General features: G+C 47.0%; 1 protein-coding gene across 11 annotated transcripts in view; it reads left to right on the forward strand.

The window, feature by feature from the left end:
• Positions 1–2,130: 2,130 nt before the first annotated feature.
• The window catches only part of SPTAN1 (spectrin alpha, non-erythrocytic 1), a 61,703-nt gene continuing 42,821 nt past the window's right edge, over positions 2,131–21,012 (forward strand). For 6 of the 11 annotated variants that reach the window (XR_013960693.1, XM_080670197.1, XM_080670201.1 and 3 more), the window contains exons 1-8: positions 2,131–2,247; positions 13,204–13,443; positions 14,390–14,515; positions 18,344–18,484; positions 18,829–18,975; positions 20,206–20,339; positions 20,495–20,639; positions 20,718–20,872. Coding sequence is in view for 9 of the 11 variants with exons in the window: in XM_080670197.1 (XP_080526323.1) it covers positions 13,207–13,443; positions 14,390–14,515; positions 18,344–18,484; positions 18,829–18,975; positions 20,206–20,339; positions 20,495–20,639; positions 20,718–20,872 (1,085 nt within the window). In the remaining 2 variants the exon portion in view is untranslated. Of the gene's footprint in view, positions 2,248–5,537; positions 5,589–13,203; positions 13,444–14,389; positions 14,516–18,343; positions 18,485–18,828; positions 18,976–20,205; positions 20,340–20,494; positions 20,640–20,717; positions 20,873–21,012 lie in introns of all 11 variants that reach the window. The other 5 variants (XM_080670196.1, XM_080670199.1, XM_080670198.1 and 2 more) reach the window with 3 other exon arrangements.

Consider the following 21,012-nt stretch of genomic DNA (forward strand, 5'->3'; position numbering starts at 1 on the left):
CATAGGCTAAGTGGTTAGAGCGTCAGCCCTAGCACCAAAGGGTCTTGGGTTCGATTCCTGATCAAAGGTACATACCTGGGTTTCGGGGGCTCATATGGAGGCAACCAATTGATGTGTCTCTTACACATGTTTCTCTCTCCTTCTCTCCCTCCCTTCCACTCTCTCTGAAAAAGCAATGGAAAAATATCCTCGGGTGAGGATTAACAAAAAGAAAAAAAAAAAAAAGAAAAACCTTCCCTTTTATAGCTTCTGCCCATGGCCTTGAGACCTGTTCTTTTGCTGGAGCAGGTCTTGGAAGTTTTGGAGAGCTATGATTGTGTTAGCCATTTTGCACCGGAGCTGAGTATTTTTTTGCTGCTACCCGCTGAAGAAGAGGCTGTGAATGCCGTCAGCTGCTCCCAGAAAGGCACAGCCACGGAGGAGTGACTAGGTCCTGTTTTCTCCATATAGAAGATTGCAGGAAATGCCTCCTGGTTGCTACGTTTTTCCTCCAGATTCTGTAAAGCTGCTTCTTGGGTGTGGCCACTCCTTTTCTTTCCTCTCCGCCCTGATGGAGTATGGGAATAGGATTTTTCCTCACGATCATGGCTACAGCCAGGGCTACTTAGAAACCAGATTGCAGATCCCAGGCACAGGGGAAGAAGCCAAACTGCAGGGGACCAGGAAGCTCAGGGCCGGCCTGAGCCCACGTTCTGGTGCTGTGCCCAGAGCCTTTATATTTATGTAAAGAGGAGGCTGCTTGGTAACTGGGAGGCTGAGGCCTTCCTGAGCTGCAGAGCTCCTGGTCTGCTTGACTGCACAGGAATGAGACGCTACTCCCGATGGCTGCGGTCCAGCTGTCACCCAGTGGAGGTGGGGAAAGGGCGTCCTAACCCAGGGCTCTGGCTAGAGTTGAGAGCCTGGCCCTCAAACTGCCAAGACTGTAAAGAACAGAAATTCCAGAAGTCCTCTTATTTTTCTTGTTTCCACACCCCAGCATCCACCATCACAATGCCCCCCTTTCCTATGGGAAGGCAGTATATAACGCAGACTGTGTAAGTCTTAAGAGAAGGTTCTGTAAGAGAAGGTTCTGCCTCTTGATTCAAATCAGCTTTTCCTCTTGCTAGCTGCCTGACCTACCTGCCTGGCCGAGGGTGAGACACCTAGCTTCCATGTCAGCGTGCTCATTTGTAAAATGGTGGAAATAATACCGATCTCATAAAATTACTGCAAAGATTTAAAGAAAATAAGGTGACACATGCAATGCTTAGCATAGCGTCGGTACATGAGGAAAGTTCAATGAATTGTGGCAGGAAGGACCTTAATGCCTTGTTTAGAAAATACGACTAAATGCATCCTATTCTACTGGTGACCTGTGAGAAAGCTTTTTATGTGAGAATATAATAAATTATTAACTCTCCAAATCCTGAATGACACTTTAATTCCAAATTAGTCGACTTCATGTTTTATTGTCGGATTTGGCCTTTTCTTACCACCTCCTCAAACCCGGAGCCCCTAAAGCCATCCTCCATCTCTGACCCCAGACCCCAGCATAGGCTGACTTGAGTCCGCGGCTCCAGACGTGGCCTGGGAAAGTGGGCAAGAGGAAGAGAAGCACACGGTGATCTCATTCTCTGGGGCTGGGCGGTTTTCCGGCCGGGGCGCGCAGCATCCCCAGCCAGACTGCGGCGATTGCCCCTGCCCCGCCCTTCGCTGCAGTCCTGGAAGGGCTCCCAGGGGCGGAGGGTGGAGGGGTGGGGTGCAGAGAATCTCTGCAGGGCGGGGAGGGGCAGGATTGGAGGATCCAAGCTGCGGGGACGGCGGGCGGTTGGAGCCTCTCGGGCCGCCGGGGCGGAGGCAGAGGCTCTATTGCACCATCGACCCCCCACCACTGGCGCGCGTCCTCCTCCCCCATACTCCGTTGCACTCCCGCAATCGACTTTTCCCCTGCACCGCCACTTCGGCTCCTTCCGGGAGCACTCGGCCCTTTCCGTCGAGCGATCGGAAGGCGAGCCGGCGGGAGCCCCGCCCCCTCTGCTCCGGCGGCGCTCGCCCCCGCCCCTCGCGCCGCGCCCGGGCGCTTCCTTCGCGCTCGCGCCCGCCCGCAGCCGGAACGCGCGTGGCCGCCTATAAAAGAGGAGGGGCGCGCGCGTCGCCGCCACTATCCGCTGCGGAGCAAACGGCGAGGAGCGGAGGCCACGGAGGCGCGTCGGTCTCTCAGCAACCCCTCCAGCCCCACGCACTCGCTGCCCTCACCCGCAGGAGCCGGTGAGAAGGGGAGAAGGGGAGCCCGGGCGGCAGCAGGGCCGGGGGCAGCCGACCCCTGGACGGGGAGCCGGGTCGCCCCCGGGGAGGGGCGGGGCCAGCGCGCGGACAGGTGAGCCGGCCTTGCTGCTCCCTCCGTCGGGCGGGGAGCCGGCCGAGCCGGTAGCGACCGGCTTGTGGCGCGTGGGCTGCGGAGGAGCCGCCTGGCCGAGTCTGGGCGCCGGCGGTTGGAATGTCATTGACTGGGCGGAGGGGGTGGCGAGGCCGCGAGTCCCTCCCCGCCCCCCGCCCCAGCCCGGCCGCCGCCCCGCCCTGCCCCATCCGGTTGCGGCAGGTGGGGCGGGGGCTCCCTGGTCGGGTGGTCACCGTTCCCCTTCCTGCGGGGCGCTTCCCCACCGCTCCCGCCCCCTTCCCGCGGTGGGGACCGACTACTGCGGCTCCTTCTCCCAAATCCCTACAAGCAATGCCGGCCACCCGTTGACGGAGAGCCCAGAGCTTCAGGTGAAGGCTCTTTGATGTTAATTTCAGCCAGTTTGGCAATTCTTGGCCTTCCAGACGCAGGAAGGTTCGAGGCTGGCCATCTCCTTTTCTGTCTTTGCAATAAACACTTCTTTTCTACCCAGTTGTGATTTGCTTGTAAATAACAGCTGCGGCTCTTGCTTTGTGCGAGACCAAATCAACTAATTTTATAGCTTAGAGTTTTGTTTTTCCCCGAGACCGGGTTTTTCCAGTATATTATTTGACAAAAATTCTACCAGCCATGCCGGTGTTGAATGATAGAGCAGCCTTTTGTTTGAAAGTCGTCCCTGAATTTGATTAGCTGTTTCCCAAAGAAAATTGCCTTTAAAAGTCTCTCTGATGTGCTGGGTACAATGCATTTTACATAAAGGGCTTGTTAAGGTTAAGGGTTGAAGGTGTTTTAAATTAAAAGCCTGAATAGAAAAGAAAAGCTGGGTGGAGATGATGCTTGAACCGCTGCAATACCTTCTTGCATCTCTTTTATATAATACATCCTGAAATCTGTAGGCCCTTTGTTCTGTCTTCATCATGGTATTTTAGAAAAACGTACCATCATGGCTGTTGGGGAAGAACAGAAGAGAGACCTTATGAAGTGTTTTCATAATGTGTTGAGAAATTGCGTCGTCATAGCGATTGTACTTGACTAAAAAACAGAATAGATCAAAGATGGGAGGGTGGGGGTGTCTTGCAGCCAGGAAACAAAATCTTAAGAATAGCAGTGGGAACACTCAGCTGCATGAAGCCCCTGAGCCGAGGTTCCAGCTCTGCAAACCAGTCATGCATTTTCCCTTCTGTTGCAGCTCATGTCTTAGATTTTGAAAGGTCAAATTGAAGTCAAAGTTTAAAAAATGTGCTGCAGTGAGGGCCTCTGTGCCGGAAATTAACAATAAGCCCTTTTTAGTAACTGGGCCAATCATTACTCAAAGGACCTTCAAAGTGTGTTAGCTGTCATCCAGGGACCTAGATGGAGATAGGAGGCTCGAAAGCAGGAATTAATTGCTCTGTGCTGGACAGGTGTGAAGCAGTTCTTCGGTTAGCCATCAGCTGGGGAGCACTCTGATGTGCTTTAGGTCTGGGGCAGTGTGTTTTGTAGTAATCTAGTAAGTGGAGAAATCTGAACTGTCACTGGCTCTAATATGAGCTCATCAAGCAATCTGATGAACAGGTTAATTGAGGTGGTTTTCTCTCCTTTTCCTTACCTGCCTCCATCCCAAAGGGAGGGGCCCACTGCGGATCAGGAACAGTCCACAGTGCTGTGCTGTCCGTCACTGCTGAACCTGCACTTAAGGCCGGCCTGCAATCCGTCCTCTGCGGGCCCATGGAGGGCTCCACTGGTTATGCAGTGGGCGCTGCTGCAGCTTATCAGCTGTGGTGGGAGTAGGTAGAAGAATGCAGCACCCTGGTAGCAAGTGCTGACTCCGGGAATGTAGGAGGGACACGCTTAGCTGACCACTTGGAGCCAGTGGACTAGAGCAACTGTTCTTTTTGTTGTTGTTAATCCTCACCCGAGGATATTTTTCCATTGATTTTTTTAGGGAGAGTGGAAGAGAGAGGGAAGGACAGAGAGAGAAACATCGATGTGAGAGAAACACATCGATTGGTTGCCCCCCTGCATGAGCCTGGGCTGAGGAGGGCCAGGGAGGAGCCTGCAAGCAAGGTACGTGCCCTTGACTGGAATCGAACCTGGGATCCTTTGGTCTGCAGGCTGACACTCTATCCACTGAGCCAAACCGGCTAGGGCTAGAGCAACTGTTCTTGCACCTCCCTTCCAACTTTTTTGCATATTCCTCTTGTACTTGTTTTTTTTTTCTTTTATTTATTATTTATTTATTTTAAATATATTTTATTGATTTTCCTACAGAGAGGAAGGGAGAGGGATAGAGAGTTAGAAACATCGATGAGAGACAAACATCAATCAGCTGCCTCCTGCACACCCCCTCCTGGGGATGCACCCGCAACCAAGGTACATGCCCCGGGCTGGAATCCTGAGTCCGCAGGCCAATGCTATCCACTGAGCCAAACCAGTCAGGGCTTTTTTTTTTTTTTTTTTTTTTTAAGTTATTTTCTTTTTTAATATATGTTTTTATTGATTTCAAAGAGGAAGGGAGAGATAGAAACATCAATGATGAGAATCATTGATTGGCTGCCTCCTGCACGCCCCCTACCGGGGATGGAGCCCGAAACCCAGGCATGTGCACTTCACCGGAATCGAACCTGGAACCCTTGAGTCCACAGGCCAACGCTCTGTCCACTGAGCCAAACCGGCTAGGGCTTGTACTTGTTTTCAACAGGAAATAGTATTTTGCAGAGGAAGTGGACCAGTAAATTAGGCCCAAGTCAGATCTTCGCAGCTTGAGTTCTTTCTTGTTTCTGATGATGTCATTAAATTATGCTATTTTGTTATTGAATGGAAGGGGAATTAGGAATCATCTCGTCCTAGGAGTCTCAATTCATCGGAACTTTAGTGTTAAGCAGTATATTCAATATTATTACTTTATTTGAAAAGGGGGGAGACAGGCCTGAAAGGGAGGGGGTATGATGTAGGCACGGCAGCACATTTAGATAGATAGGCACTGCTAAGACCAGATAACTTTGGTTCTCTTTCCACATGTTAAATTCCTGGTGGGATTTAGAAGGTACTGGAAAAAATATCTGAAATTTGATTTTAACCTGTATTCACATATTTTTAAGGATCTGCTTTCTTTAGTTTGAAATGATTTTGTCCCCTTTGCCCTTAGAAGCTTGTTATCTTGCTCTTCCCCCGCCCTTTTTAGACTGCACATTCCTCCATCATGTTGTCATCGTTTCGTAAGCGCAGAGTCCAGGTATTTGACCAGCATGCAGGAAATGCGTTGCCTTTTCCGTTTTGCCTGATTTGCAGTGGAGACACTTGTGTCAGAGCAGTTGAATGATCCAAAGAGAGTGGGGGAAACTCTGCTTGCATGAGTTTTCTGTTGAGGTTTCTGTTAGGGGTTTTGTTTTGTTTTTTGGGGGTGTTATATAACAGAAGTCTTAGTAAATTTATTGTAAAATTTCCAGAGCCTCCTGTTTTTTTTACCTTCCTCTCTTTAAGGCATGAACATATTATTTCTTATTCTAGAGTTTGCATGTAGTGTTTGCTGGTTTGTTTGTGTTTTTGATGGTTACTTGGTTCTTAAGAACCAAGGGGCAAAACAGATTATCTTAGATATTTGCAAAAAATAATCTGACAACATGTAGTAAAAATAATATTTTTACATTTGGTAAATATTGTAAACTTGGGTTTGTTTCCTATTCCATTGACTTTTCTTTTTTAAAAAAAATATTTTTGTTGATTTCAGAGAGGAAGGGAGACAGGGAGAGAGATAGAAACATCAGTGATGAGAGAGAATCATTGATTGGCTGCCTCCTGCACGCCCCCTACTGGGGATGGAGCCTGAAACTCATGCATGTGCTCTTGACTGGAATTGAACCTGGGACCCTTCAGTCCCCAGTCTGATGCTCTATCCACTGAGCCAAACTGGCTAGGGCCCATTGACTTATTTCTTCTGCCACAATCCTTGTAATGAAATGGAGCTTGTATTTTCATTTTCTTAAAAAGCTCACTATATATCTGTTGTGTTTGTGTATAGTTTTTGAATGTTCACTAAATTGGACTTTTTTCAAAGAGAAAAATGCTTAAATTAATGTCTTGATGTCCCATAAGGAAAAATATAAATTTTGCGAGTGTCTAGTGATTATGGGTGATAAATCCAAGGCAAGCCTTTTTATAAATCAGACTGGTTGATTATTTAAATGAGGTTTATAAAAATGGGCCTCCTGTTTTGAATCTCAGTAACAATATTTTGCACTTAAGTACCTCTCATCTGAATTTTACAGATTAACAGGTAAGTAGCAACAAGGTAGTGTTTGGGGGGCATGCAAAAGTAAGTTTTCACAACCTTGCTCTGCATTTCTGGGTTTTGATGCAATGCAGTATGAAACTTGCTTTCTTAAAGCTAAAGTCCCTGCTCACCTCTGCGGAATCTGCTAATGAGCTTAAATGAATTAATCAGTTTGAAGGCTGACATGCTGGTCCACAATCCGATGAAATGTGGTTTAAACAAAGATTTTTTTTTCATGGTTAAAACTCTTATGTAACATCTACCTCTTTCTCTGCTTACCATTAGATTGCCACTAAAATCTGCAGCTGAGCTGGGTTTTTTGGCTAATTCATTTGATCTGAGGATTGATTGGTATAAAATTGTTATGGGTGCTAACCAGTTCTTTGGCGGTTTGTTCTGGGGTAGCCCTTCCTTCCACATCCATGGCTATCAAGTTCTCTTGCTCTGGAATTGTAAAATTTGATAATAAGCTGGCTTTATAAGCCATAGGAAAAGGGCATTGTTGGTTCTGCACCTTTGAGCTCTGACTATGCAACAGAAACAAAGCTGATGAATGGTTTCTGTGACCTTTTGCTTTGGGTAATGTTTATGAATTTTTCTACGGAACCAAATGATCTCTTAATCCTGTTAGTTCCTAAAATCGCTTTCCTTGCAAAACCATATTATCTCGTGTCCTGCCTGCAGTCGGAATTCATTTTGTAGTGTTCCAAAGGCCTCTTACATCCACACAGTGAGCCTGTTGAAATGTCGGCAGTCCCAACACTGTTTTAAAGAGTGACTCCGTTCCTCATCACTACAATTTTATGTTCTTCTGAGGGTCCATAGAGAAACTGGCAGTGAGTCCTCCCACTCTCCCAGGTCGGGGTGAGGGTGTCCTACACCACTCACTGCAGGTGCCAAGTGTGCGGAGGCCACAGCATTTGGCCTTTGGTTTGAAATTTTTTGCATCTGCAATCTTTTTTGTTGCTTAATACAGTGTCCGTCCCACCCCCTGCTTCTCCCCACCCTCCAAAGACAGATACATCCCCAGGCACAGTGGGGCATACAGCTTCTGCACGTTAGGTTAAAGAGTTTAAAATTCCCTAAGCACCCAAAACTGCCTCAAATAGTGTCGCTTGGCATTTGTCAAAAAGACAAAGGTATTACTTAATGGCTAGCCTCTTTAGTTGGCAATGTGTATAAATTTGTTGGATCTGAGGAGCCATTCTTAGACATGTTGTATCTTTGGATTAAACTAGAACATCCTAGCCCAGACTCATCGTTAGACCCCTCTCTTCCCAGAGATCTAGCAGTTTTGTAAGAATGCTGACAGGTCTTTTTTATTGATCACAATAGAGGACATGGTTGTCATTCCTGTTTTATCCCCTGAGATCAATTCACATGACTTGCTGAATGATGCAGCCAGCTTTTTGACTGCTGCATTGCAGCATGGATAACTAGCCTCCATTTTCAGCCTTGCCTAACAATATTTGCAAAAACATGACCTTTTCTTCGGTTACCTTAAATGGGAAGCTGTCCTTAAACATACAGAGACTACATCCAGCACTCATTTCCCCTCCCTTGTTCTCCGTGTACGTGGACTTGATGGGCAAAATCAAAGCTGATGTGCTGTTTTGAGATAAGCAGTCAGTTGACGGCAGTCCGAGGAGGTGGACTCCTCTGCGGTTTTTACAGTCAGTGGAATAGGTAGACAGGCTGGTATGGTTGCAGATTGTTCTCTAATGGCACTTTTCCCAAAGTCTTCCATTCTAGCTCTTCAGAGGCGCAGAGGCGTTAATCCCATTACGGCTGGGAACAGCCTGAAACATTCTCTGTGGAGTCGTTCTTATCAGTCAGCTGCATATTTCGGGGCAGGGGCGGCGTTCTTGAGCAGCATGCAGCTGCACTCAGTCATGAAGGGAATGTGGTGCACGCAGGCAGAGCCAGGAATTCCACTCTCTCACATAGTTTTGGGTGAGAGGTTATATAGGCCCTTTGGGTGGCAATAGTTTCTTGATGATATGAAAATTTTCCTGTGTTTAATATAGTTTATAGCAATATCCTTTTAGAAGTAAAAAGAAACGGGGAACTTGGATAGGTAAACTAGAGACAGCTGCCTATCAGGTTAAGGGTGCGGGGAAATTCCCGTTAACCTGTAATCGTAGGCTCCTGTGATCACACAAATGCACATTGGGAATGCCGGCAGCAGTGGGAGAGCAGTGATGACTTTGAGATGCCCAGCTCCCCAGAGAGGGCCAGTGTGGCTTGGCAGAGCTCCCACCTCCCACATCAGCTGATCTACTGTAGGAAAGAAAAGTCCATTATTGCCTGACCAAAGCACTTGCTATAGAATTGACTCGTTCTACTTCACTGGGGTGACAAAGAGGCCCTTTTAGGTTGGTTAATTTCAACAGGGCCTCCTTGGACTGTCTCCCTGGATTGGTAGGGCCAAATCAGCAAGCTGGACCCAAGCAGGGGGACTGCTCAGGTGGAACCTGTGCAGGGTTATGTTGGGAATTCTTTTATTCATCAAAAATCCCCAATGTGATTTCTTGGAATTTCGGTAGCAGCTACAGGACTTTAGAGATGCAGTGAATCATGTGATGTGAGGAGGCCCCATAGACATTAATCTGAAGACGCAGACCCCAGGAAGGAGCTCAAGTGCAGTGTAGTTATTGTCTCAGACATAACTGTGCCTCTCCTGGAAGTTTCTTTACTTCCAAGGATCTGTAAGCAAGCAAATCACACACAATTTCCTGTTGTTTTCCCATCTTCTGAGGGATAAGAACAAGGAAAGTGGCCCTAGCCTGTTTGGCTCAGTGGATAGAGTATCGGCCTGCGGACTGAAAGGTCCCAGGTTCGATTCTGGTCAACGGTACATGCCCGGGTTGTGGGCTCAATCCCCAGTGGGGGGCATGCAGGAGACAGCTGATCCATGATTCTCTTTCATCTTGGATGTTTCTATCTCTCTCTCCCTCTTCCTTCCTCTCTGAAATCAATAAAAATGTATTTTTTTTAAAAAAAGGAAAGTGTAGAAATTATTGTTTATTTCTTTTTTTGTGTTTGCTGTTCATTGGTTTCAGAGAGAGAAACATCAATGTGAGAGAGAAACGTTGATTGGTAATTGTTTACTGACTTAGGGAGACTCAGTCTTTAAAAAAAAAACACACAAAAAACTAAGCCTGGACTGTGTGGCTTAGTTCGTTGAGTATCCCATGCACCAGGAGGTTGCCGGTTCTCTTCCTGGTTGGGCACATGCCCAGGTGGCTGGCTCCATCCCCAGTAGGGGGCCTGAATGGATGGATGTTTCTATATAACCCTTTCCCTTCTCTCTCTAAGAAAAATAAAAACATTTTAAAAAGGAATAGAAAATGTTTTTTTTTCAGGCACAGCTATCTATTGATATAAAACTTGCCTTCCTGAGCTTTATTTCCCTGAGCTCCCACCTACCAGAGGGAAAGGAGCAGCTAACTTCTCAGAATAAACTGCATGTGGTCGGTCCAGGTTAGTGATCCAGACCTGCTCCTCAGTGCCGCCTGGTTGTGTAGCTTCAGTCAGCGCAGTCTTCGTTTGCAATTACTGTCAGGAGTCTAGCTTTTTCCTGAATACAATTCCTGTTTGACCGCATGGAAAATGAAACTTGGTTAGACTATTGAGTTCTCTCCTCACTCTTTACAAATGAATTGGGGGCTGTGCACGCTCTTGATCATTCTTCAACAAACATTTCTTAATGATCTTTGTGTGCTAGAAATCGTGATACAAAGATCAGATGTTGCAATCTAATTATACAGTGGGAAGTATATACAAGCGCTTTGTAAACCTACAGAAAAGTGTGATTGCATCTGAGGAGGGAGGAAGGGGCAGTATCCTGCAGCCCAATCGCTGCAGCTGGGTCAGTGGTCGGCAAACTCATTAGTCAACAGAGCCAATTATCAACAGGACAACGATTGGAATTTCTTTTGAGAGCCACATTTTTTAAACTTCTTCTAACGCCACTTCTTCAAAATAGACTCGCCCAGGCCGTGGTATTTTGTGGAAGAGCCACACTCAAGGGGCCAAAGAGCCGCATGTGGCTCGAGAGCCGCAGTTTGCCGACCACGGAGCTGGGTGATGAGATCTAAATAGGAGTTTTCCAGGCACAGGAGGGGCAGAGACATGCTAGGCAAAGGGAGCCTGTGCAGGTGGCTTAGAGTCTCTAAAGAGAATCCTGTGTTTGGGAGGAGAAACAATTTCTACATGCCAAGAGGATAGGGGGCCTGGCTGAGAGAGACCAGTCAGGAATGCTGGGCCAGATGGAAAGCCTCAAAGGGGCGGATTCTTCCTGTCTCAGAAGGAAGTCATAAAGGTCTTAAGGCCTGGGTGTGCCGTGGCAAAGAATAAGTTTCTTTTTATAGTAAAACAAATAAGTCGGACTTTGTGGGAGAAAAACAATGCAACAAAAATAACCGGTTAATACCTGGAGAATCGTTTAGAAGGAACGGTGACCGCTGACGTCACCTGGTGGCCTCTTTCCTAGGAGGGCCGTCTCTTCATAGAACGGTGCTCCTCAGAGTTGATCGGTGCAGACCTCTTGGAGCTGCGTTAATCCCCGAAGAGCTAGAAACGTGGGCCTTGCCCAGATCTCACCAATCTTGTTTACCCCCTGCTGGATGTGGGGTGGGGACACTCTCACCGACTTCCATGCCTAATCCTTAGCCTGCTTATCCTTTCCCAGTAGCTGGCCAGGCCAGTCAGGAAGAGCTCTCCAGTGTTTCCCTGGTAACAAGTTTTAGACCTTGTATAAATAAGTCACACAGTGAGAGCTGGAGAGACCATGAAGGCTTTCTTTACCAGATCTCAGGATCTTCTCTGTGGAGTATAATTTTAAAATTGGAAAGGTCGTGGGACCATCTCATTTTCACCTGCCATTTTAGTCATTCTAGGAAATTGAGGCATAGAGAGGGAAGGTGGACAGTGCAAGATCACGTGTTAACAGACTAATTTAGAAGCTCCTTGTCATTAATTTGTATGTTTCCTTCTGTGCTGCTTCCTTGGTTAGAGGAAAAAATGACTTTTTCCTGATAAGAGCAGGTAGCATATTCTGGGTTGCTCCCCAAAATAGGGCAGTTTTTCTTTTTGACATTAAAATTTGGTGATTGTCCAGGGATCTTAGGGTTTAAAGTTAGGGCAGACTGAATATTTATGGGAAGTACCACCTACCAAGTTAGCCTGCATTTGTGATGAATTTGAAATTGATACTGAGTTTATGTAGTCTCCTTGCTTTCCCCAATAACAGGAAAGCGTAAAGTAGGATAAAATATTTAACCACACTTGTTTTTTATTTTTAAATATATTTTATTGATTTTTACAGAGAGGAAGGGAGAGGGATAGAGAGTCAGAAACATTGATGAGAGAGAAACATTGACCAGCTAGCTGCCTCCTGCACACCCCCTACTGGGGATGTGCCCGCAACCAAGGTACATGCCCCTGACCGGAATCAAACCCGGGACCCCTCAGTCCACAGGCTGGCGCTCTATCCACTGAGCCAAACGGGCTAGGACCACACTTGTTTTTTTGTTAATCCCCACCCAAGGATATTTTTCCATGTTTTGTTTGTTTGTTTGTTTTGTTGTTGTTTTTTAGAGAGTAGTAGGGAGGGGAGGAGACAGAGAGAAACATCGATGTGTGAGAGAGACTCGATTGGTTGCCTTTCCTGCCTGTGCCCCATCCAGTGGCCTGGATCAGTCAGGATTGAGCTTGCAACCAAGGTACATGCCCTTGTGGGAACTGAACCCAAGATTATTCAGTCCGAGGGCTGACACTCTATCTACTGAGCCAAACCTGCTAGGACCACATTGTTTTTTAAAGCAGTGGTCGCCAGCCTTTCGGACCTCACGGACCATGCATGGTCCGCGGATCACTGGTTGGCGACGGCTGTTTTAAAGCATACACTGTGATTTTCTTTTAATTGTACGCTTTCAGATGAAACTCAGCCTGTTCATTGCCCAGACTCTCTGGTAGCCTGAAGAAGACCTGCACAATTGACATTTCAGTGGGCCTGAGAAATCTGCTACTTTGAATAGGAAGATTCTGTTGGTTATAGATGTTAAGGACTCACTTCATAATCATTTCCTTTTCTCCATTGAGTAAGAGGCTGAGATCTAGAAAGTTAGAAAAACTGACTTACGAATAGATTCTATCTAATCTCCACATAATGAAATACACAGACCAGAAGGAAGGACTTTTGAATGGATTTCTCAATAATTCTTTGAGTACCAAAGTCAGCGTTGCCTTTGAATTCTCAAAGCTCTTGTAGAATTGGAAGAGTAAACCATAGTTCTGTGCATATTTTTGCCTGGCTTCGTTGCTGTGTTGTCCAGGCATCCCCCGAGGGACCTCCGTGGGCAGGTGTTGCAGGGTGTGGATGGCCATTTTCACAAAGGAGTAGGATCAGGCCTCGTTCTTAGGTCCTGAGAAGGGGCTGCCTTCTCAATTCATTTGTCTGCTAGGGTGTCTGATTTATTTTTCCTTCCTTCGGAGAGGAGAGGCTCATTCCATTAAATATATTTAAACATATTTTGGTGTCTTGTGCTTATCTCGGGGCATTCTGTCTTTTCAGAAAATGGACCCAAGTGGGGTCAAAGTGCTGGAGACAGCAGAGGACATCCAGGAGAGGCGGCAGCAGGTCCTGGACAGATACCACCGCTTCAAGGAGCTCTCCACCCTGAGGCGCCAGAAGCTTGAAGATTCCTATCGATTCCAGTTTTTCCAAAGAGATGCTGAGGAGCTGGAAAAATGGATTCAAGAGAAACTTCAGATCGCGTCTGATGAGAATTATAAAGACCCAACCAACTTGCAGGTGCGTGTCATCTCCATAAGATTTGTTCCAAAATTCAAGAGCAAATGTTTTTGCCTAAAAACTACACCAAGAAAGTAAGTCTTTAAAAAGCATTGAATTGTACATAAAGCAAGGTAATTTTATGGTGTAAATTGTACCTCAAAACAGTAAACGTGTTTTTTAAAAAAAGCCTTCTTACTGATTTTTGGTGAAAGACTTTAGCAAATGGAGCAACAGTGGGCTCTTTTACTACCCGCGTCAAAGTCATCTAAGAAGAGACGCTGGTTTAGGTGCCTGGCTCAGTACTTAATTAAAAAGAGGTATTGAGAAACGGAATGTATCAAATCAAATCCAGCAAACAAGCTAAACATATTATCGGCCCTGGCTGGAGTTGCTCAGTTGGTTAGAGTGTTGTCCCAATACACCAAGTTTGTGGCTTCGATCCCTGGTCAGGGCACACAAGAATCTACCAACGAATGCATAAAGTGGAACAACAAATAGATGTTTCTTTCTTTTTCCCTTCCTTTCTTTCTCCCTCTTCTCTCTCTAAAATTAATGTATAAAACATGTTTAAAAAATAAAATAAATATATCATAAGTGAATGTGGATGGATTATTCAAGGGTAAACACCACATTCTGAGAAGACTGTGGGTGTGGTTCTATATCTCTAGAAGGGATTGGATATCCACATAATGGCTCCTTTCCTGACGGACAATAACATTAGGATATTTGTAGCATCTCGTTATCTGCAAGGTTAGTGGTCTTCAGTGGCCAAGCTTTCGGAGGTCCAGTATAGATGCAGTCAGTTTTGAGGAATTGAGCAGGTAGGGGGATGGGTGCAGTGCTGAGGGAGATGTCCACAATTAGAGGGAGTGGGACTCGGGAGGGGAGGATTTTGGAGGGGGAACAACAGAATGATGAGTGCTGAGTGGTTGCATCTATGGCTCACTTCATGGTCTACTGACAGGGCAAGCTACAGAAGCATCAAGCCTTTGAAGCTGAAGTGCAGGCCAACTCAGGAGCCATTGTTAAGCTGGACGAAACTGGAAACCTGATGATCTCAGAGGGCCATTTTGCATCGGAAACCATAAGGGTGAGTAAGAGCAGTGCCTGGTATGGACAGATGGCCTTCATCTGCCTGGTCGGTAGAGGAATGTGGACTAATGCTTACATGTACATCTGGGTTCCTAAAAAGATAGACTTTTCTAGCTTTTTAAAAAAGAATGTGTGAAGTTCCCTAAAGGGGTTACCCGCATCCTGCCTTCGTAATATGATTCAGTATGGATACAAACAAGTAGGAATATTCTTTTTGTAAAACAAATTAGAATGTGGTTATGCTTCAAAGAAGTTTGTGTAAATTAAACTATTAACATTTACAGTTGGTAATTAGATGGGAGAGCATATTGGTGACTTTAGGGATTAGGACACAAAGATAAATGGGATTAATCCCTGACACTATAAAGAAAGTTGTCTGTTGGCAAGCTTGCTCTTGGGGTCTTGGGGTTACTGAGGGCTAGTCAGCAAGCCAATTAAAGGTGCAGCTGTAAAGAATGACTTGTGGCACCTGTCAGTCAGGGCCCAAGCGATACCACTGACTGAAGCAGGAGTCCTCAGGCTCATGGGCGGGCTCATTTTGGTGCCAGTTTGTTGGAGTTGGGGCAGTAATTGATCTTCCTCTGCTTTGTCTAACAAGCCTCTTTAGGTTGAGGTATGCACGGTTAGTTTGATTTGTCCTTTGTCACCCAATGTCCCTTTCTGTTGAGGGACCAGCCTTTTCAGTTCTCTACCTGTCAAGGCCATCTTGAAAGTTTAGATAAAAGCTTAGTCCCCAGCTAGAACTGCTTCATCCTCCACGGTTCCTGATACCCATCGTGGAGGTCTCAGCCCTTAGGTTCTGGTCTGGTGGTTTTCAATAATGAATACTTGTCTCTCTTACTCTGATATGCTCTGCCGTCTCATAGTGAAGCCCTCAGCCCTAAGCTTATTATTAATAAAGATTAGTGGTAATGATTGTAAATAGGAAATAAATTTTAAATTCGATGTGACAAATTATTTAATCACATTTAACCTATTTGGCTAATGTAATAATGTGTCTCTGCAATTAAATACAAATATTTATCTGCCATTTTCCTACTACTTTGTACAGCTTATAGCAAATGAAATCAGCATGCCCGTTTCCTTCATAGAAGTTGCTTGCCCAGAATGCAAGGGGCTACTCTGTAGTGGTACAACCAGGCTGCCAGGAGAAGATAATCTGGGGAAGGGGGAGGCCCAACCCAGCCTCACTTCATTCAGGTCTGTTAGGAAGTACCCCCTTCCCTGTTTAGTGATCTTATTAAAGCGGCATTTAAAAGTGCTATTAGCTACTATTTGTTGAGTTGCTATTAGTAGTTATTTATGTTCAAACATCTTGCTAGGAATTTTACATAAGAGATTTTCATCTTCACTACAAGCTAGCAAGGCAGCCATTATACCCATAGTATAGAGGGCCAGAAACTGAAGCTCGGACAAGCTGGAGTTGCCCTTATTCATACGGCTAATAGGTGACAGAACTGGAATTTCAGTCCATTCTCTCTCTCATCACAAGTATTTATTTGTCCAACCTGTATTTCGCTTCTGTACTTTCCTTAGTGTTTCCCCTAGATTTGTCTCTCCAGTTTCCCCTCTGTCACCTGGCTGTGCTACTGCAGAGCAGCCCATTCACTCTGGGAGAACAGCCTCTGTCCGCTGCGCACTCATGCCCCTGTTGAGAACGCTACCCGAGTCAGAACCAGGATCTCTCCTCCACGCTGTCAGCTTTCCGAGCATTTCTTAATGCCCCTGCCTCTCTGCCCACGCATGCTCTCAAACCATAGTAAACTTGTGAAGCTGGACGCCCTCTGACCTGCGGTATTTACAAGACCAGACACACCAGCAGTGGGAATGGTTGTAGTCCCGGGACAGGCCTGGCCCTAGTTCTTTACGGAGGGTGTGAAAATGAATTTGTGAGAAGCTGATGATCGCCCCTGGAGGATGAGGTTTCTTTAGCTTTCTGTGGCCTGTTTTTAATCTGAGCAAAGGGCTCTCCTTCCATCTCTTTCATCTCTGCTTTCACGCTCACATTCCCATGTTGGTCCTGGCAGGGTGATTTATCGGGTCCCGTCACTCGGTAACTTAGTTTGGCAGGCAGTGACAGGGGAGGCGGTGGAGTGCGGAGGCTGTATGTGTCCTGGGTAACCTGTCTGTCACTGGTTTAGACTTTCACACCGTACCGGACGGCTTGGCGCCCCATAGTCACCGCCACCCACATCGGGTCCCACATCCGAGTAGGTGGAGTGTTGAGTTGCTGTGGGTTGCCTTTCCCCTTGCCTTGGAATGCCTCTCACTTCCTTCCCGGTGATGGTTCCGGTTTCAGCCATCCATGGTGGAAGTGACAGTAGTGATGGAGGTGAACTGTGTGAACATTATTTTATTCCCACTGCTTTCTCCTTTCAAATGAAACAGAACTTGTTTCTAAGAGAATCCACCCATGTTGACTCTCCCATGAGTTGGCTGGGAGTGGCATCTCAACAGTGGGTGGATCCCAGACTTCTCTTCTGTTAGCATTTAGACCTTTGTGTTGTTTACTGTGTCTGTCCGTGTTACACTGAAACTCCCAGTATCTTGGGTAGGCACAATCAATGCACTGAGATTGGATTAGAATACGAGAATGCATCACCTAAGCTTGAACTGATAATCAATTTCCCCCAGTTCTTGACAAGTCCTTACTGGGGCTGTGCTGTGAGAACCCAAAGATGCTGGGAAGTGAATATGTTTGGGCCTGTGCTGCCACTTGGGTGAAATTTGAAATAAATCTAACCTGAAATGTATTGTACCACAAATTATATCTCTTCACAGAAGCTCCAAAACTTTTTCTGCCAAGAATCCTTTTTGATAGCTTATTACGTGTCAGAACCCCATCTTTTCTACTTTTCTACCAAGGTTGTCCTGGGCCTCATAATTATTACTTGGGCCTCATAATTATTTTTCTTTTTTTTTTTTTAAATATATTTTATTGATTTTTTACAGAGAGGAAAGGAGAGGGATAGAGTGTTAGAAACATCGATGAGAGAGAAACATCGATCAGCTGCCTCCTGCACACCTCCTACTGGGGATGTGCCCGCAACCAAGTTACGTGCCCTTGACCGGAATCGAACCCGGGACCTTTCAGTCTGCAGGCCGACGCTCTATCCACTGAGCCAAACCGGTTTTGGCCATAATTATTTCTTTGCATTTATGATGTCTGTTGGACCTCTTGGTTTCCCCTTCACCTCTGTGAATTCAGAGTACGTTCTTCAGTAATTTCCGCTGAGGCTCCAGGTTAAATCCTCATCTTTCTTTCCCTGATAGTCTCCTGACCTAGGATCCCATTTAGTAATTTAGTAATAATAACTAGTAACATTAATTACTTACAAATAATATAAAATCAATCATTTTCTTTTTTACTTTTTAAAAAGTATGTTTTATTGATTTTTTAGAGAGAGAGAGGAATGGAGAGGGATAATGAAATAGAAACATCGATCAGATGCCTCCTGCATACCCTGCAGCCTGGGCATGTGCCCTGACTGGGAACGGAACCAGTGACCTCTTGGTTTACGAGTGGATGCTCAACCACTGAGCCATACCGGCTAGGCTAAAATCAATAATTGATGATGACAATAATTCCCTTGAAGTAAACTAGAATAATGTACCCATGAAAGGTCAGTACTTTAAGACCCACCAAAACACTAGGAAGTGTACGCTTTTTCCTATTCTCACTTAAACTTAGGATTTCCTCTCAGCTTATAGATTATCTCTTTAAAAGACTTGTTCGGAGCTTCATGAGGTTTCTGACTTGTGGAACTCTGAAAGCCATCTCGCACGGAAACGGTTGTAATGTGTAGGGTTGAACTTTCACCTCCAGACGCGTTTGCTGGAGCTGCACCGCCAGTGGGAGTTACTTTTGGAGAAGATGCGGGAGAAAGGCGTCAAACTGCTGCAGGCCCAGAAGCTGGTGCAGTACCTGCGAGAGTGTGAGGACGTGATGGACTGGATCAATGACAAGGTGTGTTTTGAGAAGGGGGTTTGCTAAGTCAGTCTTGTGGAAAGAAAGGGGAGGGGCTCCCCTGATCTGCGATCCCAGGGCCAGGGTTAGCGGGAGGGGTGGCAGTGGGATGGCTGTATCTCCAGCTGCCGTGTTCTCATCTGTAACTGAAACTTGGAGTCGCTGAGACCGAAATGCTGTCCCCTCAGTGTCTTAACTAGGAGAGGCACTGACTCACAAACCTCACAGAAAACTGTGTCCGCTGCAGCCAACAGGCCCAGCCCAGTGTGCCTGTTTCATAGGTTCTGGACTGCTGTTTCCAAGTGCTGGTTGGTGACTCTGGCTCTGTTCTGGTCCCTGAATAGGAAGCAATTGTGACTTCTGAGGAGCTGGGCCAGGACCTGGAGCACGTGGAGGTTTTACAGAAGAAATTTGAAGAGTTTCAAACAGATATGGCTGCCCATGAAGAAAGAGTTAATGAAGTGAACCAGTTTGCTGCCAAACTCATTCAGGTAAGAGCTGTCTGATGTTTCAGCACATTATGATGGCCAGTCCCTGATTTCTGAGTGAGCAAGTTCTGGTACCCATGGCTTAAGTTGTGTTCAGATCCAAGTGAGGCAGCGTACCTACCACTCCTAAATTAGAGAATGGTTTTTAATCGTGGCGGTGGGCAGGAAGGGCAGAGTTCATTTGATCTGCTGCCTCCACCCACGTTCAGGTGGGGCTTGGGAAGCTGCTGGAGCTGGGCGCCGGGCTCCTCAGACCGCCGGGGTGTGGCGGTGATGCTTCTTAGATTGGCAGACGTCCACCGGTGCGCGGCTGCTTTTCCCTGGGCTCTCCTGGGAGCCCGGTGACCTGTAACGAGCAGGCTCCCCACTGGTAGCTGTGGCCCCGTCAGGGGGCGTGGCAGCTTCCCCGTGCCTGCGTGCGCAGTCCTGTAAGCAGCGTCCTCATCCCATCTTTCGCTGCAGGGGTCAGAGGGCTCCAGGGACATCGGGTAGTAGGAGCTAGGCCATTTCTGCTTTTAGGAGATTTGATTTTGGGGGTACACATTTTAAATGCATGGATCTGTCAGGCCTGGCACCTAGTCCTTTCTAATTAGTGATGAAGTGAAAGAAGAGCCGGCATTCCTCAGACATACCCTTCCAGGGACAGGTGTGCTATCCCCGAACCCTGGGCCAGCCCACAGCCGTGTTCAGAGGAGCAGTCAGGCCAAGCCCCAGAATCTCACAAATGGACCCCAGAACCCTGAAATGCTTCACCTTATTACTTGACATGTTATATTTATTAAAACAAAAATGTTGTGGGTGGAGAGGATACTTTTAGAGAAATACCTCGTCTGAAGTCAGGAACAAAGCCGGAAAACCATGCTTATGGGCAGATGCTGATCAGCCTCGTGCACGTTTGAAACACATTTGACCAGGTGGGCGGAGACGGTGTGTGGATGAGGGTTTCCCCTAAGTTGGAGCCGCAGTGGTTGCTCACATCCAGGCTCTGGCGCTGAGGCACATTACCGCTTCATAGACACAGCAACCCTCCAAGGGAGAGAGCGTGCTCCCCTCCTAGACGAGGAATAGCAGCTCTTTCGGAATGAGCTTCACTTCATTCCACCCAGAAAACCAGAATGTCTTCAGAAGGATGGAGGTTTGCTGAAGCAGATCCCTCAGGGAGCCGCCCCGGGGACTAGTTGGGGTGCCAGAGACAGTGGGCCAAGGAGCTTCCTTGTTCTCTTCCTTGTTCAGGAGCAGCACCCGGAGGAGGAGCTGATCAAGACTAAGCAAGACGAGGTGAACGCAGCCTGGCAGCGGCTGAAGGGGCTGGCTCTTCAGAGACAGGGGAAGCTGTTTGGAGCAGCTGAGGTTCAGCGCTTTAACAGGTACCACGCCAGATGGGGCTTCCGGCCTCTACTCGAAGGGGTCAGGTATATGGCATGTGCCATGAGAGGTCGGAGGGACTGGGTCTTGGCCCAGTGTCGTGTTCCCAGTTCCTTACAGCCCTGCGTCAGGATTAACGGGGGCCTTTATTCTGCAGGGATGTGGATGAGACTATCAGCTGGATTAAGGAAAAGGAACAGTTAATGGCCTCCGATGATTTCGGCCGAGACCTGGCCAGTGTTCAGGCTCTGCTTCGGAAGCATGAGGGTTTGGAGAGAGATCTGGCTGCGTTAGAGGATAAGGTGGGTTTTAAAAGCAGCTGATTCTATTAATAAGTCACCAAGGGTCAGGAGAGCAGTTCTGACAGAGTGTGTTTCTAGGTCAAAGCCCTGTGTGCCGAGGCTGACCGCCTGCAGCAGACCCACCCGCTGAGCGCCACTCAAATTCAAGTGAAGCGAGAAGAGCTGATCACAAACTGGGAGCAGATCCGCACTCTGGCGGCGGAGAGACACGCGCGGCTCAACGACTCGTACAGGTAGAAATACCTCCCAGTGCTCAGCATCCCGAACCGTGGGACTTTAGGAGAAAGGAAGAGAGGAAGGCAGGGTTAAGGGGCAGTTCATGCTGAGAGAGCTCTGGATGCCCTGTGCTTCCTCTACTAAGAAAACGCAGGTC

Source organism: Plecotus auritus (genome assembly GCF_963455305.1).
Source record: "Plecotus auritus genome assembly, chromosome: 5".
Taxonomy (NCBI): Eukaryota; Metazoa; Chordata; class Mammalia; order Chiroptera; family Vespertilionidae; genus Plecotus; species Plecotus auritus.